Source organism: Punctularia strigosozonata (genome assembly GCF_000264995.1).
Source record: "Punctularia strigosozonata HHB-11173 SS5 unplaced genomic scaffold PUNSTscaffold_12, whole genome shotgun sequence".
NCBI classification, from domain to species: domain Eukaryota; kingdom Fungi; phylum Basidiomycota; class Agaricomycetes; order Corticiales; family Punctulariaceae; genus Punctularia; species Punctularia strigosozonata.
The window spans coordinates 507,472-532,535 of NW_006767444.1; the positions used below are offsets into that span (position 1 = coordinate 507,472).

General features: G+C 56.8%; 11 protein-coding genes across 11 annotated transcripts; 6 read left to right on the forward strand and 5 right to left on the reverse strand.

Moving 5' to 3' along the window:
• Positions 1–1,447: 1,447 nt before the first annotated feature.
• PUNSTDRAFT_137277 (uncharacterized protein) lies at positions 1,448–3,820 on the forward strand (the record flags this gene model as incomplete). Its single annotated transcript, XM_007386913.1, has 1 exon — positions 1,448–3,820. The coding sequence occupies one exon, from the start codon at positions 1,448–1,450 to the stop codon at positions 3,818–3,820; it is 2,373 nt and encodes a 790-aa protein (XP_007386975.1).
• Positions 3,821–4,774: 954 nt separating this feature from the next.
• PUNSTDRAFT_115709 (Adenylosuccinate lyase) lies at positions 4,775–6,692 on the reverse strand (the record flags this gene model as incomplete). The annotated part of the gene is made up of 9 exons (XM_007386914.1): positions 4,775–5,246; positions 5,301–5,473; positions 5,526–5,822; positions 5,883–6,063; positions 6,123–6,152; positions 6,217–6,335; positions 6,397–6,504; positions 6,563–6,605; positions 6,655–6,692. 9 exons carry the CDS (start codon positions 6,690–6,692, stop codon positions 4,775–4,777), a joined length of 1,461 nt encoding a protein of 486 aa, XP_007386976.1.
• A 135-nt stretch (positions 6,693–6,827) lies between these two features.
• PUNSTDRAFT_122217 (mitochondrial tricarboxylate transporter) lies at positions 6,828–8,201 on the reverse strand (the record flags this gene model as incomplete). The annotated part of the gene is made up of 9 exons (XM_007386915.1): positions 6,828–6,951; positions 7,004–7,142; positions 7,197–7,363; positions 7,421–7,541; positions 7,596–7,656; positions 7,713–7,743; positions 7,805–7,963; positions 8,021–8,075; positions 8,134–8,201. The coding sequence occupies 9 exons, from the start codon at positions 8,199–8,201 to the stop codon at positions 6,883–6,885; spliced, it is 870 nt and encodes a 289-aa protein (XP_007386977.1). The 3' UTR covers positions 6,828–6,882.
• An 821-nt stretch (positions 8,202–9,022) lies between these two features.
• PUNSTDRAFT_25536 (uncharacterized protein) lies at positions 9,023–9,299 on the forward strand (the record flags this gene model as incomplete). The annotated part of the gene is made up of 2 exons (XM_007386916.1): positions 9,023–9,125; positions 9,175–9,299. Coding segments are annotated over 2 exons (228 nt in total), but the record flags the coding sequence as incomplete, so codon positions are not given.
• Positions 9,300–9,368: 69 nt separating this feature from the next.
• On the forward strand, positions 9,369–11,006 carry PUNSTDRAFT_73857 (cytochrome P450; the record flags this gene model as incomplete). The annotated part of the gene is made up of 10 exons (XM_007386917.1): positions 9,369–9,556; positions 9,608–9,703; positions 9,763–9,815; positions 9,874–9,989; positions 10,047–10,190; positions 10,292–10,429; positions 10,459–10,537; positions 10,595–10,676; positions 10,728–10,854; positions 10,908–11,006. 10 exons carry the CDS (start codon positions 9,369–9,371, stop codon positions 11,004–11,006), a joined length of 1,122 nt encoding a protein of 373 aa, XP_007386979.1.
• A 1,953-nt stretch (positions 11,007–12,959) lies between these two features.
• Positions 12,960–13,406, forward strand: PUNSTDRAFT_18784 (uncharacterized protein; the record flags this gene model as incomplete). The annotated part of the gene is made up of 3 exons (XM_007386918.1): positions 12,960–13,017; positions 13,074–13,108; positions 13,173–13,406. Coding segments are annotated over 3 exons (327 nt in total), but the record flags the coding sequence as incomplete, so codon positions are not given.
• Positions 13,407–14,284: 878 nt separating this feature from the next.
• On the forward strand, positions 14,285–16,276 carry PUNSTDRAFT_106796 (MFS general substrate transporter; the record flags this gene model as incomplete). The annotated part of the gene is made up of 9 exons (XM_007386919.1): positions 14,285–14,539; positions 14,615–14,672; positions 14,724–14,837; positions 14,904–15,027; positions 15,086–15,239; positions 15,296–15,565; positions 15,632–15,891; positions 15,952–16,068; positions 16,129–16,276. The coding sequence occupies exons 1-9, from the start codon at positions 14,294–14,296 to the stop codon at positions 16,274–16,276; spliced, it is 1,491 nt and encodes a 496-aa protein (XP_007386981.1). The 5' UTR covers positions 14,285–14,293.
• Positions 16,277–16,330: 54 nt separating this feature from the next.
• Positions 16,331–19,160, reverse strand: PUNSTDRAFT_145711 (MT-A70-domain-containing protein). Its single transcript, XM_007386920.1, has 3 exons — positions 18,181–19,160; positions 17,136–18,112; positions 16,331–17,072 (listed from the first exon to the last, which is right to left on the reverse strand). The coding sequence occupies exons 1-3, from the start codon at positions 18,612–18,614 to the stop codon at positions 16,372–16,374; spliced, it is 2,112 nt and encodes a 703-aa protein (XP_007386982.1). The 5' UTR covers positions 18,615–19,160; the 3' UTR covers positions 16,331–16,371.
• A 115-nt stretch (positions 19,161–19,275) lies between these two features.
• Positions 19,276–21,426, forward strand: PUNSTDRAFT_91391 (uncharacterized protein). Its single transcript, XM_007386921.1, has 6 exons — positions 19,276–19,605; positions 19,683–19,927; positions 20,010–20,596; positions 20,656–20,812; positions 20,863–21,026; positions 21,094–21,426. Exons 1-6 carry the CDS (start codon positions 19,341–19,343, stop codon positions 21,230–21,232), a joined length of 1,557 nt encoding a protein of 518 aa, XP_007386983.1. The 5' UTR covers positions 19,276–19,340; the 3' UTR covers positions 21,233–21,426.
• A 193-nt stretch (positions 21,427–21,619) lies between these two features.
• On the reverse strand, positions 21,620–22,627 carry PUNSTDRAFT_46640 (uncharacterized protein; the record flags this gene model as incomplete). The annotated part of the gene is made up of 5 exons (XM_007386922.1): positions 21,620–21,957; positions 22,117–22,137; positions 22,245–22,336; positions 22,396–22,423; positions 22,486–22,627. 5 exons carry the CDS (start codon positions 22,625–22,627, stop codon positions 21,620–21,622), a joined length of 621 nt encoding a protein of 206 aa, XP_007386984.1.
• Positions 22,628–23,045: 418 nt separating this feature from the next.
• Positions 23,046–24,419, reverse strand: PUNSTDRAFT_127740 (sure-like protein; the record flags this gene model as incomplete). Its single annotated transcript, XM_007386923.1, has 6 exons — positions 23,046–23,677; positions 23,733–23,769; positions 23,820–23,911; positions 23,973–24,000; positions 24,052–24,187; positions 24,252–24,419. The coding sequence occupies 6 exons, from the start codon at positions 24,417–24,419 to the stop codon at positions 23,206–23,208; spliced, it is 933 nt and encodes a 310-aa protein (XP_007386985.1). The 3' UTR covers positions 23,046–23,205.
• Between the last annotated feature and the right edge of the window lie 645 nt (positions 24,420–25,064).

Sequence of the window (25,064 nt, forward strand, 5' to 3'; positions counted from 1 at the left end):
CGAGGGGGGGGGGGGGAATTAATGAAAGGGCCGGCTGCTGCCGTCACGGCACACCCTTTCCACGTTACGAGACCAACGCGGCGGCGGCGTCTAATGGATGGTCCAGGTTCCAGGGCGGCGTTACGAAAAGTCTATCAGCTGCCTTCGTGCCTTTCCTCGTGCGGGAATTGGCCCGGCGGTTTTTTCCCCTTGCTCTCCCATGTTGGCGTGGACGAAAATAATGGGCGTGTGACTCCTTCTCCTCGATGAGCCGCTGCCCTTCGAGCGAGCGCCCGTCGTGGGCGGCGCTGAATGGCTGCCGCCGCCGGGACCGATTTAGAGCGTCAGCTGCGGGCGAAGGCGGAAGATGGGCCAGAAAAACGTGCGGGCGCTTATTTATGGAACAATGTCAGACCGGCACGCGTCACGAGCGCCTGAGTGACGTGTCGGAACGCAAAGAGCGAGCGCTTGTCCGCGGTATACTTGAAGTAACCAAGCGAGGGTAACCTAGACGGCGGACAGAGCACGTCCCCCCGCCGAGGGATGGGGGGCATCCGCGATCCGCGGTGTAAGAGCGAAAGAACGCGGGCGGTCGCAGGGAAGTGGCGTTTTGAGTCGCCACGAGGACGACGGATAGGGTGAGAGTTTCCGAAGGGGTCGATGGCTGTCAAAACCTTGTTTCTGCATCGCAGCTTGTGGCCTGACGGTAATGGCGTGTTTGCCCGGCCATGATTAGACGGCGGGGTCGTCGCGAGGCGGGGGGACAGATTGCCTCTGACAGATTGGCGTGCATGTGCGCTCCGTTCATAAATGTAAGGACGGATGTAAGGATCGTAGGCGCTCGTGTAGATTCGGCTGCGGGCATCAGCCGGACTGCAGCCGGTCGCCAAACCTTAAGCTTGGTAGAAATGGGCCACGATTGCGCACAGCCCGGGGCAGGAAGGGCGATGGCTTTTGTCACAGTCGGAGTTTGCGAACGAGCTCATGGCGCTTGCAGGCCCTTTCAGAGCTCGGCAGATAAGTCATGACCGCGCCTTCCCTCTCATTTCCCGATCGTCCCGCTCTCCATATCGGTAGTCCCCCCCCACTTCGCCTCGCCTCTCGTTCTCGAACGCCCTGCGGGTTCTAACAGGCGCCGGTCCATATAACGCCGTCTGCTTGCTGTGCGTCGGCTTTCCCCTCCTTCTTCCTTTCCCGCCCCCCTGCCACCGGGCTCATAGTGACGGTGCAGGTTGAGCCTGCGTTAGTCGGGAGTGTTTCGCGACGGGCCATCGCCATCATCATCCGCCCGCTTTCGAGCCCTTTCGTCTCCGCAGCCTCTGACTCTCTTACGTCCAGACTTTTTGGAAAATTCCCCGGATCTAGACGACCTTATAGAATCAGCAACGCCCGACCTCGCGCCACACACACCACGCGCGCAAACCTCGGGCGCGCAACGACCCCCGCCGCTGAGCACCGACCTCCGACCATGGCGGCCCCGATGCCGATCGTGAACCCGACGCCGTACATCCAAGCCGTCGCGCCCTGGCTGCCCGCCAACTACCCGCTCAAGCTGCAATCGCTCTGCCAGTCGTCCGAGGACGTGCTCATCCTCGAGGTCGTCCTGCGCTTCCTGTGCGGCGGCGACTGCCCCCCGGACGCCGCGCCGCGCGTGCGCCAGGAGTGGGCCGAGAAGCAGCGCGCCGTCATGCTCTCCATCCAAGCCCTCCGCGGCCCGCCGCCGCCCCCCGACGTCCTCCACAAGCGCAAGTACAGCCCGGACGAGCCGGACGGCGTGCACGGCAAGCGAAGCCGGACGCACAGCGCGAACGGGAACGGGCACGGGAACGGGCATCACCACCTTCCGCCTCCTCATCCTCATCCTCATCCCCACCCCCGGTCCCCGGCGCTCGGCCATCCCCACCCCCACCAGCCCATGCACGGCCATCCGCACCACGCCCCGCCGGCGCACCCACACGCGCCCCCTCCCCCGGGCGGCGGCGGCGGCGGCGTACCGCCCGACGCCCCGCCGAACCACCTCAAAGTCTCCCCCGACTCGCCGACCCCGCGCTCCGCGCCGCCGATCAACGAAGACGCCCACCCGCTCTACACCGTGCACGCGCTCTCCGCGACCTCGCCCGTGCGCAAGAAGGTCGACGTCACGATCGGGCGCGAGCTCGTGCAGATGCTGCACCCCGTCACCGCCGCGATCGAGGCCACGCTCCCGGCCCACATCTTCACCCGCGCCTTCGTCCTCCCCACGCGCGGCAAGGCCCGCGCGCACTGGACCGTCGTCCTCCTCGCGAGCGACGCGCCGGGAAAGCCACAGGTGATATTCGGGATCGACGCCGCCGCGCCCGCCGGGTACCGCACGACCGAGTACGAGCACCCGCACAACCCCGAGCCCGGCGGAGGAGGCGCGGGCGCAGGTACAGGGCACGCGACCGCGAAGGTGGCGAAGAGCATGACGCACCACCCGCGCGGGACGCCGACGATCCCGTCCCTCCGCGCCTTCCTCGCGCACCTCCCCAACGCGAAGCTCCTCGAGCCGTCCACGGCCGTGTTCAAGAGCGCGGTGCTCACCACGCCGGCGCCGACGCCGGTCTCGCCGCTCACGTCCGGCGCCGCGCCGGACAGGGCCGACCTCGGCGGCGTGCCGGGGATCGAGGCGTACCGGGGCAGCAAGCCCGGCACGCTCTGGTTCTTCCGCGAGGGCGTACTGTGGGGCGAGAGCAAGCCGTGCGAGTTTTGGGCGGTGGAGGATCTGGCGGGCGGGGGGGAGGCGGTGAGGCTGTTGAGCGCGACGGGGAAGACGTGCTCGATTTACGTGAAGCGCGCGCCGAAGAAGAAGAAGGAGGGCGATAGACCGAAGAGCGTGAATGGCGAGGCGAATGGACGGGCGGGGAGCGAGAACGGGAGCGGAAGCGGAAGCGAGGAGGAGGAAGGGGAGGAGGAGGGGGAGGAGACGGAGTTTTCGATGGTGGACGGAAGGGAGCAGGAGCCCGTCACGGCCTGGGTGCGTGCGCACAGACACCTGTTCGGAAAAGGCGCAGACGCGGCGCACAAGAAGGCGGGCGAGGGCGCGGAAAAGGACGCAAACGGCGAAGAGAAGGGCAAAGGTAACGTCAAGCCCAACGGGCACCCTGCCGGCGCGAACGGGAAGCAGCAGAAGGGGTACTGGGGCAAGGTCACGGTGAACAACATGCCGGATGACGACTCGGACGAGGACGACGAGAGCTACAGGCAGTCCTCAGGCTCGGACGACGGCGGATCTGCCCGGTCCTCCTCCAGCAGCAGCAGCAACCGCAGTGCAGGCTCAGCCTCGGGCTCAGCCTCGGGCTCGAATCGCTCGCCCTCGGCCGAGCACGTCAACGACAGCGAAGAGCTTAGCCCCGACAGACACCCGCTCAGCACGCAGCCCGGCGCGACGCAGAGGCGTATCTCAAAGGCCGCGGTCGAGGCCGTCGTCGACATGCTCGCGGGACCCAACGGCACCGGCAACCCGCTCGCGCAGACGCGCGCCGAAGACTCGGCGAGGGCGCGCGGCGTGCCCCCGCCCCCGCCGTACGGCATGATGAACCAGAACGGGCGCTCGGTCTCGCCCGTCGCGCGGAACCACAACGGGAACAACAGCAACAGCAACAACGATCACGGCCAGACCCTTCACCAGAGCAACAAACATAACCACGGAAAGGCGAACGGAACCCCCCGTGCTCACGAACGCGATCACGACGACGATATCATCATGAAAGACAAGCGCGCCGACGGCACCGGCGCTGGAAGAAAGCACGCTTTAGAGAACGTGGATATGGTCGAGAGCGAGGACGATGAAGTCGACGAGTTCGACGAACTGGACGACTAACCATACGTGTGCGCGATTTTTTTACTTTTTTTGCGGCCGTTCCAGGCCAGCTATCGCGCGGCATCGCTGACGTTTTTGGTTCCGATTTTTTTTTCCGCTGGAAATTTTTTACAGAGTCTCACTGATTAGGGCTCTGGCGCACGTTCAGACGTCCTATTCGGTGGAGGCGTAACTTATGGCGCCGCTCGAGGGCTGCACACACCGAGGATGAGAGTCCACGTCCGGACGCCTTATCTATGTGGCTCACCAAGCCCGCTAAATTTTATGCCGCCAAGGTCATCCGGTCTCGCTAAAAACGATATATATCCACGTCTTTTGGTTTCTCGCCAAGTTGAAAGGGTCCCCCCGGGCGCTCCACGGCACGAACACGGAACCTCGGAATCAGGAGCCTATAGACGTCGGCTATTTATGCAACGAACCCCGCGTCATTATTCGGTACCCACTGTACTCACCTCCCCCCCCCATCCCGTTTGCTCTCTCGCTCTTCTCTCGTAACACTATCCGGATCGTTGCCTTTTGATCGTCATCCTACCCCCCTTGGTCTCAGGTTATCGGTTTTTCTTCTCTCTTACCACCTTCTTCCACCCGCTGTATTACTGGCACGCCTTGTTTGTCTTGTCTCATCCAGAAAAATGACCTCTTGTTGTCTACTGTGGTGGTTTTTGGATGCCTGGAGGGCAAGGGTTGCCTGAGGCCTGCAGGCTTCCAAAGTATAGAATGTATTGTAGAGGCATCTTCTGGTACAGAATAGTCCATGCTACCCATGTGTCTTATCAAGCGCCCGTCTAATCTTGGCCTGATGAATTGAACGCATGTTGTCCGCGTGTCTCGTACGATCGTGCTTCGCGACTCTACACTGAGAGCGAGCTATGTAGTGCTCAGAGGCCCGGCTGACCGCCCGGCGTCAAAGAGAACGGTTGGCAGGGTTTCTATACACCCGGCCAGGGACGTTTTTTACACGTTTAACTCCGCCTTCCCGCCGCTCGCCTTCTCGAGCGCCGCCTTGAGCTCCGCGTCCGCGAGCGCGGGCTCGACCCATTCCCTGATGAAGGCGCGCACCTGCTCCGGCGCCCTGCCGACGAAGCTGCGCGGCTCGAGCAAACGCTCGAGGTCGGCCTTGATCGGGTCAAAGTACGGGTCGCGCCGGACGCGCTCGATGAGGTCGTTCGGGAGTCCGAGGTGCTTCACTTGGTGGGCGGCCTCGTGCGACAGCACGCGGATCTTCTCGTGCGCCTCCTGCCGGTCACCGCCCGCCTTGACGAGCGCCATGATGATGTTCTCCGTCGCCATGAAGGGCAGTTCCTGCGCGATCCGGCTCGCGATCACCTTCGGATAGACGACGAGCCCTTCCGTCACGTTCTGGAGCGTGGTGAGGACTATGTCCGTCGTGAGGAAGGCTTCGGGTAGGGTCACCCGGCGGTTGGCGCTGCAGGACGCGCGGTGAGGCAGCGCGTTCATAGAAGAGCGGTGAAACTTTTACCTGTCGTCCAGCGTGCGCTCGAACCATTGCGTGCTGGCGGTCATGAGGGCGTTTTGGTGTAGAACCATGAGATGCCGGGAGAGGCTACAGATCCGCTCGGAGCGCATCGGATTGCGTTTGTAGGCCATCGCAGAAGAACCGATCTGCGTAGACTCGAAAGGCTCCTCGATTTCCTGAAGCACGCCCGTAAGTTCAATACCGGGATGGCGGGGTATGAACGCTGACCTTGAGGTGGGCGAGCAAGCGTATGTCCGTCGCGATCTTGTGGGCCGTCGCACCGAAGCTAGCCAGAGGTGCTAGAACATCAATGTCGATCTTGCGAGAGTATGTCTGCGACGTGACAGGGTAGGCATAGCTGAAGCCTGAGAGCTTCGTGACGAGCGCGTCGAGTTTCTCGACTTTTTCGTGATCACCGTCGAAGAGCGCTAGGAAACTGGCCTGAGTTCCTGTCGTCCCCTTGACGCCGCGGAAACCAAGGTCGTCCCTGGCGCGCTTGATGTTGCGCAAGTCCCACAGTAGTTCCTGAGCGTCGAAAAAATAAGCGTTCCCTGGTAATACGAAAGCTATACAGCCAAGGGTCACCTGGATCCAAAGTGTCGCACGCTTGCCGACAGTCGTGAGCTGCGCGGGCTGAAAGTGGGTGAATCCCAGCGTCGGAAGGTCGCCATATTGAGCGGCAAAGGCGGAAAAGCGGGAGATTACCACCGCGAGCTTATGCAGCACCAGGGTCAACGCATCCCGAAGGAAGATAAGATCCGCATTGCTAATGCAGGGAGGCGATTAACGCTCATGGAGCGTGCCAAGGTACACAACACGACTTACTCGGTCACATAGCAGGACGTAGCACCAAGGCTATTGCGGGAAGTTTAGTCTATCTTGAAGAACGGAGAGCTAAGAGCTATGGAAGAAGGCTGACTGTATGATTCCTGCAGCAGCCGGCGCGACCTGACCGAAAGTATGAACGTGCGCCATAACGTCGTGACGCCTCTTCTTCTCCTCCACAGCTGCGATTTGAAACTGCTCTGGGGTAAGATCCTTCCGAGTAAGGAGAAGGTTAGTGACCACCTTCAACAAAGTAGACAGGCCCCGCGCGTACCAGATTGGCCTTCATCTGTTCAACGGCCTCGTCTGAGATTGGCAGGCCCAGCTCTTTCTCTGCCATGGCCAAGTTGAGCCATAGTTGCCTCCATGTCGAGAAGCGCTTCTGAATACGTTGCACATGGAATGAGCGATATTAATGGTGGAACTAAGATCAAACACACAGCGGATGAGAAGAGATGGGCCATCTCCTTGCTCGCATAGCGGCTGCATGGCAGGCGTGAGGCTTGAAACCAAACTTGATGAAAGAATCAACCTTGAGAGCGGCGTCTGGTACGTCTCGAAAGCTTCCATCGCTCTGTGTACTGGCAGCAGATGTGGTCGGAGCAAAAACCTTGCCCCTAGCCCGAAAGGCACAGAAGATTATCTCTGGTCTCGTGACTTTCATGGACCCTAACCCCGCGATGGGGTCACGGCGGCGAGGCACTTGGGAGGCATGGCCATGTATTGGTTCTGTGCTAAGCTTGACAGCATGCACATTGGATCAAGGTTGCCGTCCACCAATAGCAGCTATGATCTTCTCGTATACAGTAAACACTATACCTCCACTCATCTGGAGATAGAGTCAACGAGATGAAACCTACAAACACAAGATGAAGACACACCACAAGCCGCGCGAGCCGAGGCGTAGTTCCAGTCCAGAACCGAAGGATCCCCTCCTCTGTGAATATCCGATATCCGCAGTGGAACGAGTTCCGATACTGCGTTCGAGCGTCCAAAGCTTGCATCCGAGTTTTGATCACACTGCGGCGACCACGAGTAAGTGACTATACTCGGTGAACGTATAGGGTGGCGCACTCGAGTGGCATGGTGGTGTAGACGGTGACGAGGCCAGCGATGGCACCGATACCGAACGTTACACCACTGGGTAATTGTTGCCCTGCCCGCGTCTGTCCTTGCACCATCTGCTTCAAGGTCGTATAGGTCGTGAACCGTACGGCAGAGTTGGCGCCTTGCCGCATCATCTGTGCACGCGCGTAAGCCCATGTTAGCCAACCAATGTCAGACGATTCGGTACGCACCACCGGGAATAATCCTCGATAGATCCCTCGTATGCCCTCTTGCCGTACGATCTCGGTTGTTCCGTGTATCAATCCACGATATCGGGGGTTCGGGCTTTTTGCGTCGTCGATCAGCTTCGTTCTAGGGTTCGTGAGCATAAGAACGTGAGCACAAGTGAGAGGATGGATGGCGTACTTGATCGTCTCCGACGGTGTCACGGCAAAGATAGCCTCCATCATCCCCGCACCCAAACCAGCTTCACGACACGGTTGTTAATTGTGGACTGCGACGAGAACGTGAACCTTCTCATACCGACTAAACTTCGAGGCGCGCTCACTTTGCCCTCACAGAGAGCGGAATAAGTATGAAGACGTTGAATTAGGGTAGGATAAAGGCAAGCTCACCTCGGCATCCGCTAACATGCTCTTGAAGTGGTCGTAGCTAACGAATCGCACGCCGGCCTTCGTCGCGTTCCCGACCATCAAAGCCGTACATCCTGAGTAGAGCCCGATGATTCCCTTGGCGCGGACCGTGTCACGAATGACAGCTATCGGGCTCTCCCTCTATCAGGACAGAATATCCTCAGTCCACCTTCGGTTCATACGCGCCATTAGACTTACTTTGCCACCGAACTGAGATCTTGTCTTTGCAAACTCGGCAGGATAAGTGACAAGTCTAGAGAACCAAGACAGGTTACGCGAGGTCAGTCGTGAATGGGAGGACGACTGCTTACGCCTCGACGGCTCCCGCTATTGCTCCTGCCGTCAGGGAGTGAAGCGGTTTCTCTTTTTTTCCGGACATCTTTGGCGAGCGCGTATGAAAAAGCCTGAGAAGTGTATGACGGTCTTTAAGTGACGGTCTGTTGAGCAGGACGCACGCGATTGAAGCTCAAGAAAGAGAACTTAGAGAAGAAAGCACGGATGACGCGATGTGGCTGGCGCCATTGCGCTCAGTGGCATGAGTTGCTTGTCTTATTCCTGCCACCACGTTTGGAGGATATCGCTCTGTCGTAGCTGAATCTGTCAATGCACCTCGAATTGTGCCATTGTGATTGCGATTAGACAAAAACGTGTCGGCGCCGTGACAGCGTCCGTGCTGCTCGGGGACGCGCGTTTTTCTTTCATTTTGCTGCTCCCACCACGATTACGTTACTCACTGCAAGGTTGTGCCATACGCTTTGGTCTCTGGATACATTGAAGTCGTCAGCCAACGACGAACATGCTCAACAACACATCAGCGTCAGCGACAGCGACACCATTGGCCCATTCGGCGCGGCTGGTCGAACGAGAACGTCCGCTCGAAATCAGGCTCGTCCCAAGCTCCTAACAGGCCGACAGGAAACACCATCGCTTCGCACGCTCGCCTTCTATCTATGTCCGCAACAGACTTGAAAGACCCCAACTTCGGACGTCACCCCGGAATGAGGTCATGAATGCACACCTTGCACGAAAGCCGGACGGATCTATAAAGCGAGGAATGTCAGCGCCGGCCGGTGATATCGCTCCCCCGAGAGCACTATGGCGGTATCCACAGAGACAGCAATGGGCGTTGCATTCCTGGCGAGCTCAGTGATCTATCTGTCCTGGCGTCTACACAACCGAGATGGTCCTAAGGGACTTCCGCTTCCTCCTGGCCCCAAACGCTGGATGCCGTGGATAGGAAACGCGTTCAGCATCCCGGTTGACCATCCATGGCTCGTCTACGAGAAATGGCACAAAACATACGGTATCGATCATCGACGTTGGTAATTTCCATTGGACTCATGCATTCATAGGCGATATGATATACGTTAAGGCGTTTGGTGCAGGGATTCTCATCTTGGGATCTCTGGAAGACTGTTCAGAACTGCTGGAAAAACGCTCAAGCAACTACTCTGATAGACCTCGATTCCCCATGGTGACGGATCTGTAAGCAAACCAAGCTGATATCGTGTGTATTATCCAACTGACGCGACACTGGCCTCTCAGGATGGGTTGGGACTGGCTGATTGCTTTCTTGCCATATGGAGAAAGGTGGAAAGCGCAGAGGCGTGCTATCTCCACCTTCATGAATCGCAACTTGGCCAAACAGTATCGTCCTGTACAGCTAGACGAAGCCCGGAATTTGCTCGGCCGCCTCCTAGTATCGCCCGAATTGTTCTACGATCATGCTCGACAGTACGTCATTCCCGTGCTTCATGTGTTCGTCTTGTTTTCACTTTGACACAGCATTGTTGGTGCGACGATCATGAGGATTACGTATGGCATCAAGGTTGCCCATGAGAATGACAAATATATCAAGCAGGCCGAGTTAGCCGTTTCGCAGTACGTCTCGCTCACGTTTACGAGTCCTCACCGCCTACGCAATGATTTACGATGCTCAGACTCTCCTATGCTGGCCACCCAACAAGATTCTATGCCAATGTATTCCACTCGCGTAAGTTTCAATTCTTGATGCAACCCGAACGATCTCACAAGTGTCAATCGCATTGCAGTCACGCATGTCCCAGCTTGGTTCCCCGGAGCACAGTTTAAGCGTGATGCTGCAATATGGAAAATTGACACGACCAAGTTCTGTAACATGCCGATCGACGCTGTGAAGGCAAATATGGTTGGTTGACCGTCGTCATCTAGTTCGATGTATAAGTTGTTGATACTCTGAAATTAGGTGTCTGGGAATGCTCACCTGTCGATCGCAAGTGCGCTGCTCGAGTCACCTAACGGACACGGAAGTCGTGCGGACACCCAAGCTTTCGCCGGAGAAGTAGCGGGTGCTGTCTACGCTGGTGCGTCATGGACAACTGCTCTCCTTGTACTCTTGCATTTGTTCCTAACCTGATCACTGGTAGCCGGGGCACATACCGTGAGTCGAAAGCATGCGCGACTTCTGGTCCCGCTGAGGCGTTCCCGTAGACGGTGTCAACCGTTCAGTCTTTCTTCCTCGCCATGGCGATGTACCCAGAGGCCCAGCATCGGGCCCAGAAAGAACTCGATGCTGTCGTGGGCAAATCCCGGCTTCCAGGCGAGCATGATATATATGGAATGTATTTGGTCTGACATGGATGATCGGGTACGCAGAGTTCGACGACTTGGATAAGCTTCCATATATCGCTGCAGTGTGCAAAGAACTTCTTCGCTGGATACCCGTTGCACCACTTGGTGAGCCATCGCATATAACGATTTCCATGTCATTCACGAGCTGACGATTGACTGCAGGCGTGTACCACGCGTCCGTCAATGATGACGTGTACAAAGGCTATTATATCCCCAAGGGAACCCTCGTCGTCGGGAATACTTGGTCGGTTCCTACGCGCACACGTTACTATTTGTGTACCCATGATATATTCAGGTCCATCCTTCACGATCCAACCGTCTATCCTGATCCAGATGCCTTCAATCCAGATCGGTTCCTCGTCGACGGTAGACTCAACCCGTCGATCCGCGACCCCGGATGTGCAGCATTCGGATTTGGGCGCGTGAGTGTACTGTCGTTGCGCATCCCCCGGATTGTCTTACGCGAGGTCATTAGAGAATATGTCCCGGAAGAGACTTTCTTGCGGATTCCCTGGCGATAATTGTCGCATCAGTGCTCGCGATGTATAACATCGATCCTCCACAGGACGAGTAGGGTCGTCCCTGCAAGCTGCAGCCTGTCACATCCGATGGATTGGCATTGTGAGCCGCGCTACAATTATGCTTTTGACATCCTGGCTGAATGCTTCGCAAGGCACCCCGAGCGCTTTGAGTGCCTCATCACGCCTCGCTCAGCCGCTTCTCAGAAGTTAATTGAGGAATGGATGCTTTGCGAGGGACTGCAATGAGCAATCACACACATCAAAAGATATTGTGCGATATCGACAGCAGATATTGATCATACACGTACTCGCAGACGCAATTGTGTTCGACTACGACTGAAAAGAGGCATCGTAGACATGAACATGACGAACGCGAGAACCAAGACGGGTTGGGGCCGCAGACACCACACGCATGCACTTGTCCTTGTACGACCTCCTGAGCTTGTACAAGGAACGGGGGAGCCCTGAGGGACTGTCTACGCCGATGCCCCGGACCCTCTCCTATTTATGGATGCTGTTGCTCTGTCGTGATCTGGCCGTTGCGTGATACTTAGCGATGACGACTACTTATGCTCGCGTCCTCAGGTTCTCATAGCTGAACATTCAATGCTTCTCCTAACCGTAGGAGATTCTTTAGGTCGCGCGTTCGGTGATGATAGCACGGATTTGGCCTTCACTTCATCAAGAGTCGTTAGGAATAACTGGTGAGCCTTTTCTCCTCCTTATCGTCCAGTCTGACGAATGATCTCACACCTCGCCTTTATCCCGATCAGCGTCCATTGTTTCTATTCACCTGCAGCACAATGGAACCATTGCTATCCATCCTGCATAGCATATATAAAACGTACGTGTGCTCGCCGAGGTCAATACCGTCTTAGCCAGGAACGGTACTCCATCGCGCTGCAGCTTACTGTCACTCTCCAAACATGGCATCTGAACTCAATGCACGCACCGTGCTCATGGTGTGTAACTATAGCTCAACTGTAACAGATTCTGGAACATGATATTGCTACCATTTTAGGTAGGAGCAGGACCTACCTCTCTCTCATTGCTGCAATCACCCTCGCTCAGAATGACGTCGGATCATAGAAAAGGAAAACCATCTACAGATCGGAGAAAGGGGATCCGGAATCACGGTCAGCGAAAGGAAGGATACGCTGCACTATTGACTGACGCAGTACTCTAATAGCTACGATCTCTCGAACTGCTCTCATTTGCCGGGATGCTGGAGAATTTCACGAAGATTCGGAGACATTCATTGCCCGTTCGCATGTTCAAAGAAGGGAATCCGGAGCCCTTGATTGTATCTGTCTCACAAGTAATGGCCCCGCGGCCATCTCATCCAATCGTAAATATCACTACCCCAAACTACGAGTTTCAGTATGGGACTGATGCATTTCATAGATTGAGCCGGTATTGTTGGGACAGTCTCGCACCGTTCGGCTTTTACGTGAACAGACGGAGCTAGAGGTACGTGTATTGGCGGAGAGCTGTTGATATGGACTGAAATTAGATGGTATAGAGACGGTACGGAAGCTCTTGGGCCTCCCCTTTATAGGCGAGCCCCACCCGGGCCGCTGGCTCATCTGTGAAGTGGAGCTTGAAAGTCCCTGGACAGAGGTAAAGCCCTATAATTGGCATAGCAATATGCTCAAGGATTGATAACCTTCGTGTTAGGTCGATAGTTCCTTTGATATCTGGGGCGATTTCAAGGATGTGATGTGCGTCGTAGCGGAATATACTCCAATATGCCTGGTGACATAAGCTTTGAATATAGGTTGATGGTCCGACCTGCGGCCGCCTTGCCTGGGGTAGATGACGATCTCAGGGACTCATCTAGATGCGTCCCACTTCCTCACTCATACTGAGGAGCTCTTGAAACTGGCGAACGAGGAGATTACTGTCCCGACGATCAAATTGGCAAGAATCTTGTGGACATCAGAGTATAGGTTCGGTGCAGCCCACTTATCGCGGCGATTAGAATCTCACGATCCTTCGCGTTTCGCAGACCGAGTAGCCGCATGATCGACAGATTCTCAGATGGCCGGGTTCTCATCGCCGGAGGTGATCGTGGTACAGATCCCAGTCTCTATAATTCGTTAACGTTTCGCTCTGTGTAGATGCCGCTCATATTCATCCTCCTACGGGTGGGCAGGTGAGCTTGATCACTCCCAAATTTTGCACGTTGAATGAATAAGTGCTCACTTCATCCTCTCCAGGGACTGAACTCTGGTCTGCAAGATATGATGAATCTAGGCTGTGGCTTAGTTCCTGCCTCGATCTTGTCCAGCTACAACGAGGAGCGTCATCCAATGATCAGGACTATGCTCCAACTCACGGGCCACCTTGACACGAAGACTCGTGACAATATGCAAGACGGGCTCAACCGAAGCACTGACTTGAGCATGCTTGAGATCAACTATCGCTGGAGCCGCATCGTCGTCGATGATCAGGTAGACCCGGATTCCTTAGAGAAGCGTGATACGTCGCAAGCATACGTAGGCTACGAGGACGGTGTTCACGCAGGCGACAGGGTTCCGGCACCTCCAGGTCTGCAGGTTCTTCGAGCATCAGCGGGGGCGTCCCTCCGGGGCCAGGAATCGACGTCGATATTCCAACTCTTCAGGCTAACCAGGCACACCGCGCTCGCATTCATCAAGCCAGACGCAGACCCTAGCATTGTCACTGCGATTTTGCAGGCTCTTGCTTCATTCCCTGCTGAAATACAGAATTTCGTCATCCTATCGGCATTGGCGACTGAAGAGCAGCAGGCAAATCTCATGGCTGTTACCCATAATGCCGACGTCGTGTTGATGGACAAAGACGGGCACGCGTTCAGGGAATACGGAATTGAAGACGATCGTGGTCCTACACTGGTGATTGTACGCCCAGATGGGTACGTCGGTGCGTACGTATATGGCACAGAGGGCTTGAAGAGATATCCGGAGGCGCTATTTGGAGACATCGTTGTGATTGCGAAGTCAGACTGAAGAGTGTATGCAGCAGATGGTGCTGAATCATGACAATGGTGACTATCAGTACTCGCACCGTCGGCGCGTTCAAGGCGCTTTTCAGAACAGGTGTGCACGACCAGCTGATCAGTATGTCGAGAACTGGTGCATCTCCGATGACTGAACATCGTCCGACGTTCAGAATCCTAATCGTATATACGGTGCCCCCCGGCACGGATCGGTGTGTAACTGAGTCCTGCAATCATGATCTGGGTGTTTGAGGTCTGTAGTGCCGTGCAGAGAAAGGGCTTAAGAACATGTTGCCGAACGGCGAACAAAGTTGGCGAGAGAAGCGCGCGCCGTTCATGCGCTGACGACAACGACCGACGATGCCTGACGGAACAACACGCAACATAGACGATGGAAATCCTACCGAAGCTACGGCTTTACTCGCTGGTATTGACCATGGACTTGCAAGAACGCCTCTGCCAAAGCTGCAGCTAGGATCTTTGTACCTCACAAAGTTGGTCGTGCCGGTCGCCGCGACGCAGATAATGCCCTACGTGAACGAGCTCGTTCAACGATTCGAATTCACGGATAATCCCGCGCGCATCGGCGTGTACAGCGGGCTCATTGTCAGTTCATCGCCGCTTGCGACGAAGAAGACGCGACCGTTGACGATAGTGCATCATTATCCGTGGCGGGTGTAGGGGAGCGCATCATTATGGGCGCAGTTGATATCCACGTATCCTTGGGGTCGGCTGTCTGGTGCGTTGTAGCATATCTCGATAGTGCGCTTCCTCATACGCGTTCTTTCAGACAGCGCAGGCCGTCGGCCGGTGATACTGGCTGGCACTGCTGGGATTGGGATAGCCGCCGTCATGTTCGGTTTCTCTCGAAGTTTTGCTGCTCTGCTAGTGGCACGTATAATATGTGCGTTAGCTCATGCGCTCCAGAGCTGTGTTTTAACCCAGTCTGAATTCCGTCAATGATGTCCAGCCGGGTTGTTCGCGGGCAACGTTGCTACGATGCACTCCGTTGTAGGCGAGCTGACAGATGCTACAAACCAATCCATCGCGTTTCCCGTATACGACTTGTGCTCTGCGCTTGGCTTCGTCGTAGGGTACACCAGTTCCTCTAGTCGTGCCATGAACATCTGGCTAACGGAGGTCCTAACGTAGTCCGCTGGTAGGGGGCTTGCTCGCCAACCCGGGGGAACGATGGATCATGTTCTCCTCGAAGCTGTGGAAAACGTACCCTTACGCTCTACCGTGTCTCGCGACTGCTGCTCTGGCCACGTTAGCGCTTTTGGCGGGATCCCTCATCCTTAAAGAGGTCCGTCCGTCCGTCAATCATTCATCGCTTGCTCAAATTATGATTTTATAACATAGACCCTCCCTGCCAAGCGTTCTGCTGAGCACAAACAATCTTTGGATGCCGTGGAATCGTCGATCGTCGATGCTCCAGACCCGGAAGTGCTGTTTGTCGAGGCTCGAGCGGATGCACTTCAGCCGCCCACGACACGCGAGTTGCTCACGCATCCGCCACTCCGCGCAGTACTCATCGCCGGCGTCGTCATGGCCTTCCTCGCCTCCGCTTTCAACGCCGTTTTTGTTCTCTTCTGCTACACCCCAGTCCGCATTGGCGGTCTTGGTTTCTCCGTGCGTTCACCTTTCCATTGAAGTATCCAGGATTGCACATTACCGCCTAACACTGTTTGATGACAGCCATCCGAGATCGGGCGTGCCCTAGCCATATCCGGCTCGACATCCGCAGTGATGAAGTTATTCCTCATGCCGTATCTTCTCCAGCGCTTCCACATCCTCAGCTTGTACACCTTTACTTTGCGCACTTGGCCCATTACCTTCCTTCTCTTCCCGCTCCTAAACTACATTGCCCAGGAGTCGGCGGGTGCGCATACAGCGCTACTGTGGGCTGCGGTGACTCTTGTAGCGGTCATGTCTCGTATTGGCACGCTGGCTTTCTCGTGAGCACTACCCCCAACCTGCCATGTCAGTGAAAGTGTGCGCTGATCAGTGATATGCAGGATAAGCATGATTCTTGTGCGCGAGACCGCACCGGGCGCGGCGTCGCTTGGTGCGTCGAACGCCTTCGCGGAGATCAGCCAGAGTCTCGCCATTGGGATCAGCCCCGTATTCGTCAGGTACAAGCTCTCCTCCCTCGCTTTGTGTCGCATGCTAATGTATCGGTACCGCTGTACCAGCTGGATATTTGGTCTGTCAATCGAGGCACGAGCCTTCAACGGTTATGGGTGGACGGGTGTCATGGCGCTCATCGGGCTGTCCGGGAGTTGGTTCGTTCGACGTATAGGCGTCGCACAGCGCGTTCATGCACAGGGTCTCGTAGAGTAGCAGCATAACGCACCTCTGTACACTACTGTAGATCAATAGAGAGTCCAGTTTAGTGTCCATTGCACGCAAATAAGGGACCGTCTCTTGTCCCTAACCTAGTAACCACTACCACTACCACCCCATCCCATACCCGGCATCCCTGGCATGCCCTGACCTACACCTTGATTCATGCCCATCATTCCCATGCCTTGACCCATCCCATTCATGCCGGCCATGCCTTGGCCCATCATCCCCATCATGTTGGGGTCCACGCCTCCCTCAAATTCGCCGCCCATAAACATGCCCTGCATACCCTGCATCCCCATGTTCGGCATCATCCCGGGCACGCCTTGCATCCCAGGCAAGCCCTGCATCCCAGGTATCATACCCATGTTGCCCATCGGCATACCGGGCATGTTGGGTATGTTCATGCCGCCCATGCCCATGGGCATCTGACCCATCCCGCCCATCTGACCTATTACGCCACCCATCTGACCCATCCCGCCCATGCCCATACCCGGGACTGTACCCATCTGTCCCATCCCGCCGATCTGCCCCGCATTCATCCCGGCCGGCATCGGTCCCATCCCCCCCGCAACATTCATTGGCACGTTCCGTCGAGGGCCCATCCGCATCCCACCCAGATTGTTCATGGCCGCGTTCATGTTCATAGCGTTCATGTTCATTGCATTCATGCCCATGGGCATACCCATACCTAAATTCATATTCATATTCGGCGGACCGCCGCCACCAGAGTTGTGATGGACATTGGCCGATCCTCCGCGCACGGGCGATTTGGGGCGGAGCGCATCAATCTCTGAGCACGAAGGTCAGTGAAGTCCCGCCACATCCTCTGGAGCACGAGTGGCGGAGCCCTTACCGGGTGTCATCGGCACGACGAACTTCGCGTTCGGCCCTGGGCCCGCGACCTGTCCGTGGGCGCTCGCGAGGTCCGCCAGCGCGCGTTCCCAGCCTGACCTATCGAACGGCACCGGCTTGCTCCACCCCTCGCCCTCACCCTCGGCTTGCTGCCCGCCCGCGCCCTCACCCGTCCCTAGAGTCGTATCCGCGTACCCGAACGAGTACCCAGTCTCCTCCCACTCCCGCTCTGCCTCCTTCAACTTCTCCGGTGCATCCTCGCCTTCCTGTAGCACGGTCACCCACCCGCGCCGAAGCGACGAGCGCGCCTTGCCGAAGATCTCGAGACGGCGCAGGCCGAGGCAAAAATTCTCTATCAGGGTGTACGTCTCGGGCGGCTTCCTCGTCGGGTCGACCGGGTCGCCCTCCCATATAATCACGTCCGTGTCGACGTTGCAGTGCACGAACCAACCGTCGGTGCTCCGGCGGACGGTGCCCTTGATGCCCATCAGGCAGTGTTGCTTCGTGCGCGTGAGCAGGCTCGTCGTTGGCGGATCCGTGCCCGGGGCGTGCCCCGGCGCGTTCGTCTTCGCCCACACGACGTCCTCGCACCGCCGGAAGCCCCACTTGGCGAGCAGTTCGCGCCCGCGCTCGAGCCCGTCTCCGGCGCCGGATCCAACCCAGAGGAAGAGGAAGCAAGGGTCCGCTGCGAGCTGCGGGATCGGGAGCGCGGAGAGCGCGGCGAAGGTGAGCGAAGATGAGTAGGGCGGGTCGAGAAGGATTACGTCGAACTTAGCGCCCGTGCCCGTGCCGGGGACGGAAGGAAGGGAAGTGGAAGTGAGCGTCGGCGTAGAGGCGGGAGAGGAAGAAGTGGAGGAGGGGGCGGGGAGAGGTGAGAGGAGGGTGGAAAGGGCGCTGTAGGGGACATAGGTTGGCGGAAGGGCGTTCTCGTTGACGGATGCTTTCTTCAATGCCAGCAGGCGCCTTTGTTTAGGGTACCTATGGTTGAAGGGAATATGAGCAGATCGGTTGCATGGCCAGAGAAACGTTCAGAATCGGGTTCTCACTCTTCAAAGCGCCGGGCAGGGTCCGCACCAGTGACCCAGTTCTGTGGCCACTCGCCGCCATCGACGTATCGTTGCGAGTAGTCGTTCCGGATTGTCTCCTCTTCGGGTACGTAATTGCGATAACGTGCTAGGCGCGCGCGTTTTGCGGGCGGAAGGTCCGGTCTGGAATGCTTGTGGTGCTGAGGATTGTGGTGGATGACGACTTGGACGTGTGGGGGTATAGAAGGTGGCGAAGGGGGTGGAGAGGGAGAAGGAGAAGGTGGTGGTGACGGGAGCAGCGGGAGGGAGAGGATCGCATGCGGTGGGGAGGGGAGGGCGCGCAACTGCCTCCTATGCTGCTTCTGTGAGTTTCGGATGCGCGAGAGCAGCGCGTCATGGGCAGCGAGCGTTGCGTTGGCGGAGGAGAGCACTTCGACGGTAGATTGCGTGCTCATAGTACACTCGTTGGGTTGACCCGCTGGTTCGAGTCGCGCTCAACAAAGGAAGGAAGTCCTACTTGGCGTCGATGCAGTTGCACACTAATCTTTCGCTGCTTCAGGCCGGGTAATGTGATCCAGTGATAAGATGGACGCTGACTCAGTGAATGCGCCCCCACAGTAGTTGATCTTTGGCAGCCGCGAGATCGACGATTCGGTCAGTAGAGCGCCGTCCGTGGGTTCAGCTCATTAGGACCAATCCAGTAAGTTGAATCTTGCAGCTTAGAGAGCGGGCCAAGGAGCAACGTGGATAAAGTCCGAGTAAGCTGTATTTCTCCCGGAGTGGCTTCCAGGCTGTCAAACCTGAGATACGACGGCGTTCCGTTTTGAAAGTCTTTCCAGTCTACGCAATATGCGTTGCGGCTTCCTACTTGTAACTCGTTGGCGGTGGTGGTCAGGAGCAGAATATTGAGCACCCTGTTCAACGTTAAAAACGATCCACGTAACCGTGCAATCCCCAAAGAGGTGTCAGAGCCGCCTGAAGCTTTCCGAAGGCCGCACGAGATAGTGGAGAATGCGGCCTAAAGGCGGGCGAAGCACGAAGAAAGGAGGGATGAAGCAAGAGACAAACTCCGGGGTAGGCACTTAACTGACCTCCGCTCTCCGTCCACCACCACCACCGCCTTTCTCTCCCTCCTTGGCCTCGGCGACGACGAGCGCGCCATCGCCCTCCTCAGCAACCATATGGCGCCGACGTGGCTCACCGAGACGAGCGCGCCAACACGGCGTGAGCTCGTTCTGACAGCGGCCTTACTCGCCTTCCTCCTATACACCTTCACCGGCTCGCGCATCGACCCGCACGCAGCGCAAGGCCTCATTCGCGATGAGGATCTGGTTGTGGACTCTGAAGCCACCAAGGAGGTTGCGCTTGCCCCGGAGGATACGGTGTTGCGGTGGACACCTGGGAAGGGCGACATCCCCCGGACGAACGTCGTAGCGCATGTTCCAGGTGCGTTCGTCGCATCATTTTGCGACATCTATGCTCGCATTACGTGGGTTATGTGCCCATACGATGTCCGTGTATAGGCTGGACGATTTTCGACCGCCTGTATGCACTGAACGGCACGCTCTACGTCGTGACGGACAACATCACCGCCGTCCCGCCCCGCAAGCTGATCATCTCGACCGCTGTACCGATACACAATGGCAAAGTCGAGGAGATGCGTCGGGCGCCGACAGACCGCGAGATGCAATATATCACGCCGAAACAGGCCGAAAAGCTGTTCGGCGCAGACGGGCTCGCCAGCGCGGACCGCGTTGACGGTGTCACTGTGAGTTTGCCCTGACACTCCTAATGTTCCTTTCTCCCTAAATGAGATGTGATGTCTGACTTGCTCGCTCCTCTCTACGCAGTGGTATGCCAACGACCCGCCGCAGTTCATCACGCATTACTACCACTTCTCCGCCGAACTCTTCTTCGGCTTTTGGCGAACGTACTCCTCGCTCGACCCGCTCATCCCCTCCACCGGGGTCACATCTCTCCCGCCCCCGCGACGGATGCTGTTCGCGCACACGGACTCGGACCGCTGGCGCGACTACGCGAGCATGAACCAGTTCGTCATCCGCGCCGCGTTCCCGAGTATCACGATGGAGTTCTCGCACGACTGGGAGGCGCGCAACGCGTTCCGGATCGCAGACACCGAGATCTGGAGCAACGACACCAGCACCGCCGTCGCGGGCGGTAAGCGGCAGGCACAGGTGAAGTACGCGGCGAACGGGGACGGCATCGGGAGGCCGATCGTGTTCGACCGCGTCGTGCTCGCGGATCGTGCGGCGGCGATGCATGGATACAACTTCTTGCGCACGCAGCGAACAGCGTCGGCGCCATTCGCCTTGCCGGGATCCGTGCACTGGTGGGCTGCTGTGCGAGGCAACATCATGCGGTATTCGGGCGTCGGCGATCACGACGCAGACAAGCCCGTGATCACGTACATCTCGCGGTACGTCCCTGCCGATCCGTCGAATTGCCGCGTACTTACGAAGCGTTCGCTGTGCACAGGCAAGACTGGGGTCGTCGTATGCTGATACCGGAAGATCACGAACGCCTGATGCAGGAACTATACAAGCTACGCGACGAGCGCGGGTACGAAGTCAACGTCGTCAGCATGGACAAGTTGTCTCGCATCGACCAGCTCATCCTCTCCGGACGTACCACAGTTCGTACCATATGCTCTGACGTACTCTGCTATGCTCACCCGGGGGCCAGATCATGATGGGCGTACACGGTAACGGCTTGACGTCGCTCGTGTGGATGAAACCGAGCGCAAAATCCACCGTCATGGAATTCTTCTACCCCGGCGGCTTCGCGCACGACTATGAGTGGACGACGCGCGCTCTCGGCATGGTTCATTACGGCTTCTGGGGCGACCGGTTCGTCATCCTTCCTTCATCCTTCGCACTCACAGAAAGCTCAAGTTGATGATTCTGCTTCTCGTAGGGCATTCACCCGCCCCAACACACCGCCCGTCGCGTACCCACCGGGCTTCCAGGGCAACGAGATACCGATTGACGGCGTGCTCGTGGCGCAATATTGCGTCGACCGCCTCGAGCTCGTACAGGAGCTGGACGAGTCGTAAAATGCATCGAGCTTCTCTCGACTCGAAGAAGGTAGAGCATCTCACGGACATTGTGGTGGCCAGGTATCGGCAGTATATCGCTTTGCATTCGCATGTGTAAATTATATGCACGGTTCTCTCTCATAATTCATAGAGTAGCGTATTGAATTGGATCGTCGGGGACTGCGTATATATTTCGCTTCAATGAAACTTGTAGGACCCCAGGCTTCTTCGCCGTGCATGCTACCCTCGCGTACGACGACATTTGTCGAGGCGCTCACTTCTTTCACTTCGCCATCTCTGCGGTTGTCGTCACTCACGGGCTGCCGGAGGTACGAGCGGTTACAGGAGGAACGTGTATCGATAGTCATACGTCTCAAGTTTCAACCCACCATGACGTCTGTCCCCTCAGGTCAGGCAGCTCAACAAGTTTCCAAGCTTGTTGAGCACAAACTCCTGCGTCGTGGCGTCCACATCCCCCTTCGTCACCGCATTCATCACGCTCACGCTGATGAAGCACCCGCTTTTTGCCACGACGGAGCTCTCGGTCGGGAGGTGGTCCGTGCCGCACGTTTCGACATCCACAGCGCTGGAATCGGCGTTGATCCTCGACAGCACCCACTTGAAGCTGGAGGCGCTCGTGCAGCTTGAGCCTGTGGTGGGGTAGTTGACGTTGAGCGTGATGTTGGCAGGCAGGATAGGGTTTGAGCCAGAAAGTAAGGTTTGAGTAAGCGCCGTGCCCAGAGCTGCGTATATCAATGCGGACTTGGTCAGCGAAGATGTTGCGTTCGAAGTAAGCGTTGTATAGGAGATTTGGGATGTGGAGGAACCAGATGCTGATGTCGCGACGCTCGCGCTGCCTTCTTTGGCTGCCTCACATGCTGCTCCCCTATTTGTCAACTTACGATGAGCAATTCCTTTTCTGCCTGTTCGATGTCAGCTCACACTGTGCCTGATCCCGTAACGCCAGATCCTAGGTTATCTTTGTCTAAGGTTAGAGATGCTCCTCCATATACACGATCGTATGACATACTGCCGACGTTGGGGCCGGAGAACACGAAGTCGGGCTTTGAGCCGAAAAGTTCGAGTGAGAGCGTCTGGATGCCGAATCGAACTGCATCGACCCTATCCAAGCAAGAAGTGAGGCAGGATTTTGGTGCACTAAATATACATAAAGCACTCACGGGAAAGAGTTGACATAGTTCAGGCGAGCTACGAGATGGTCAGTACGAGATTCGGCGGCGCTTTACATGGATCGTGATCCCCCAACTTACTGTCTGATGCATTGAAGCCTTCCGGAGGTGATCCCGCAGGGCATGAGCTAAACTCGCAGCCATTGGTGACGACAGTCGGAGTCGCACTTGACGATCCGGTACCCGATTCGTTCTCGGCCGGTGCGGACAGTACCACTTGCATGGCAAGAGTAATGTCACTAAAGACCCTTCTATGTGCTGCAAGGAGCAATCACGTTGAAGCCTGCGGCGTTCAGCGCGTTGTTTTGCGCACGGATCGTGGCCGCCGCCCATCCGTCATCGTTCGTTAGCACGATCTTTGATAGTGTAGCCCGCGATTTCGGAACGGACGCGGACGACGCGAGCAGCGGAAACAAAGATGCGAGGAGAACAAGCATGATATTGCTTCGTTCTGCTTAGTTGTGATGGGAGGGCATGCTCGCTTTTGTAGCGTTACACTCGTGAACCATTGGCACGTTCGCGTTTGTGGTGCTTGCGCACGTTCTTCATTCCTAGGATAATTAACCACGTAAGTGCATGTGGACAGGAAAGCAGAAGTGTTCTAACTTAGTAGTGCTGACGATGGCGCGACGAAAAGACGGCAAGTCGGAGTGATGTTTCATCAATTACTGCGTAATAGCAGAAGAACGTGGACGCCTGGACCCAAACGAGAAGATTCGTCGATCACACAAAGCACCCGATGAACCCAATCATATTCTGCGCGACTCTAACAGCTGTCCTCGCACACAATATACCCAGCGCTTATGGCAGGCAGCTCAGCAAGCTTTTGATCTTCCTAAGCACGAATGCCTGCGTCTTGGCATCGACGTCCGACTTTGTCACCGCATTCATCACGCTCACGCTGACGAAGCACCCGCCGGTCGTGCCTACCACCGTCGTCTCGTCCGGCAGGTGGTCGCTCCCGCAGTGCTCAACATCGGTCTGGCTCGTGTTGACGAAGATACGCGAGAAGACGAACTTGAAGTCGGACGGCTGCGTGCAGTTGGTACCCGTGGCAGGGTAGTTCACGTTGAGCGTGATGTTACGAGGCAAGATCGGTTTGGGGGTTGAGAGCAGCTTCTGCGTGAAGATCGTCCCGAGCTCGGCGTAGGTCGCGGCTGACGTGGCGAGGGCTGAAGAAGCGTTCGCGTAGGAGACTTGAGCAGTCGAGGAGCCAGACGCGGAAAATCCGACGCTAGGGATGCCTTCTTTTGCAGCCTCCGTCGCGGCACCACTGGATATAAAAGATCAATGACACGAGCAGGAGGACCAGGTTAGCGAGAACTTACACGGTCCCGGAAATCAAGACGGTGGACCCCAAGTTATCTACTGAAGGTCAGAATACAATGAATCACGCTGGTGAAAAAGGTACTCACTGCCAACATTGGGGCCCGAGAACACAAAATCGGGTTTGGAATGGAAGAATTTGGGAGAAAGCGTCTGAATACCGAACCGAGCGGCATCCACCCTATTCGAGCAAGTTCGGTTCGACGAGATGCGAAAGCGCAATAGGTCAGTCCGGTGCTTACGGGAAGGCATTGACGTAGTTCAAGCGTGCTGGAAGGGAAATATCAGTATCACGCTTACACACTTTACTACTTGACGTACGATCGGACGCATTGAAGCCGGTAGCAGGAGCTCCAGCAGGGCATGTACCGTATTCACATCCATTGGTCACAACGGTCGCTGGCGCGTCCGACGATCCCGTGCCGGATTTGTCCACTGCAGGGGCCGACAGGATAACCTATCGCGTATCGTTGAGCGTAAGTATGCTCCCATCTTCGGGAGACGGTTAATGAGAAACATACGTCGAAACCAGCTTTTTTGAGGGCATCGTTTTGCGCGCGAATGGTCAGCGCAGCCCATCCGTCGTCATTCGTCAGCACCAGCTTGTGGAACAGCTCGTGAGGGGACGGCCTAGCCACCGCTAGGAGCGATGACGAGAGTAGTAATGCCAGTAGAGGAAACGAGATCATGACGGGATCGAATCCTTGAAATTTCGCGGACCAGCAACAACTTCGTACTTTATAGATAGGCAGCGATGCCGTGACCAGAATAGATCGTTCGTGCGTGGAGCATCCGGACGCGTTGCAAAACGTCGGGCATGGCGCGCGCTACGACCGCGCACGTTCTTCGCGTATTGATTCTAAGTGGCCGCACGCGCATTCGGGTCGGCTTGCAGAAGCGGGCCGGATCAAGGGGAAGCTGCTGCGTAAGTCATGTGCGCCATATGATCATCACGGGACCGTACCGGAAAAGCATTCGCCAGTCTCGCGCTTGGAGGAGCGGGTCGAGATGGGACAGCTTCGCGACTCGCGAGCCTTCGACGTTGACGCAATAACGAAGGACGGCAAGAAAGACCCTCGAGTGCCGCGAAACATTCCATTACGATGGGCCCGGCAGGCGCCTCAAAGTAGACATCCCCCTAGGTCATGAAAAGAATGCAATGAGTGGTCCGTCAGCCGTGCCGTAGACTGCAAGTGGAGATGAACGTAGCAGGGCATCGGTGGAGTAACGAAAATACTTCAATCGCAGCAAGTCTTCGGGGCGATATAGTGGCTGAGAATAGACACTCGATCCTTTGCATCGTTCTGTGGCGTATGATGTACAAAAGCAAGGAG

Excerpts from the sequence above, each read along its gene's own strand:
- PUNSTDRAFT_145711 (XM_007386920.1), bottom strand. The coding sequence starts at position 18,614 with ATGAGCACGCAATCTACCGTCGAAGTGCTCTCCTCCGCCAACGCAACG. Across the intron at positions 18,113-18,180 it reads CCTGCCCGGCGCTTTGAAGA|GTACCCTAAACAAAGGCGCC; the intron begins GTGAGAACCCGA and ends CTTCAACCATAG. Across the intron at positions 17,073-17,135 it reads CGTCGTGCCGATGACACCCG|AGATTGATGCGCTCCGCCCC; the intron begins GTAAGGGCTCCG and ends CTTCGTGCTCAG.
- PUNSTDRAFT_91391 (XM_007386921.1), top strand. The coding sequence starts at position 19,341 with ATGGCGCCGACGTGGCTCACCGAGACGAGCGCGCCAACACGGCGTGAG. Across the intron at positions 20,597-20,655 it reads GTGATCACGTACATCTCGCG|GCAAGACTGGGGTCGTCGTA; the intron begins GTACGTCCCTGC and ends CGCTGTGCACAG. Across the intron at positions 20,813-20,862 it reads TCCTCTCCGGACGTACCACA|ATCATGATGGGCGTACACGG; the intron begins GTTCGTACCATA and ends CCCGGGGGCCAG.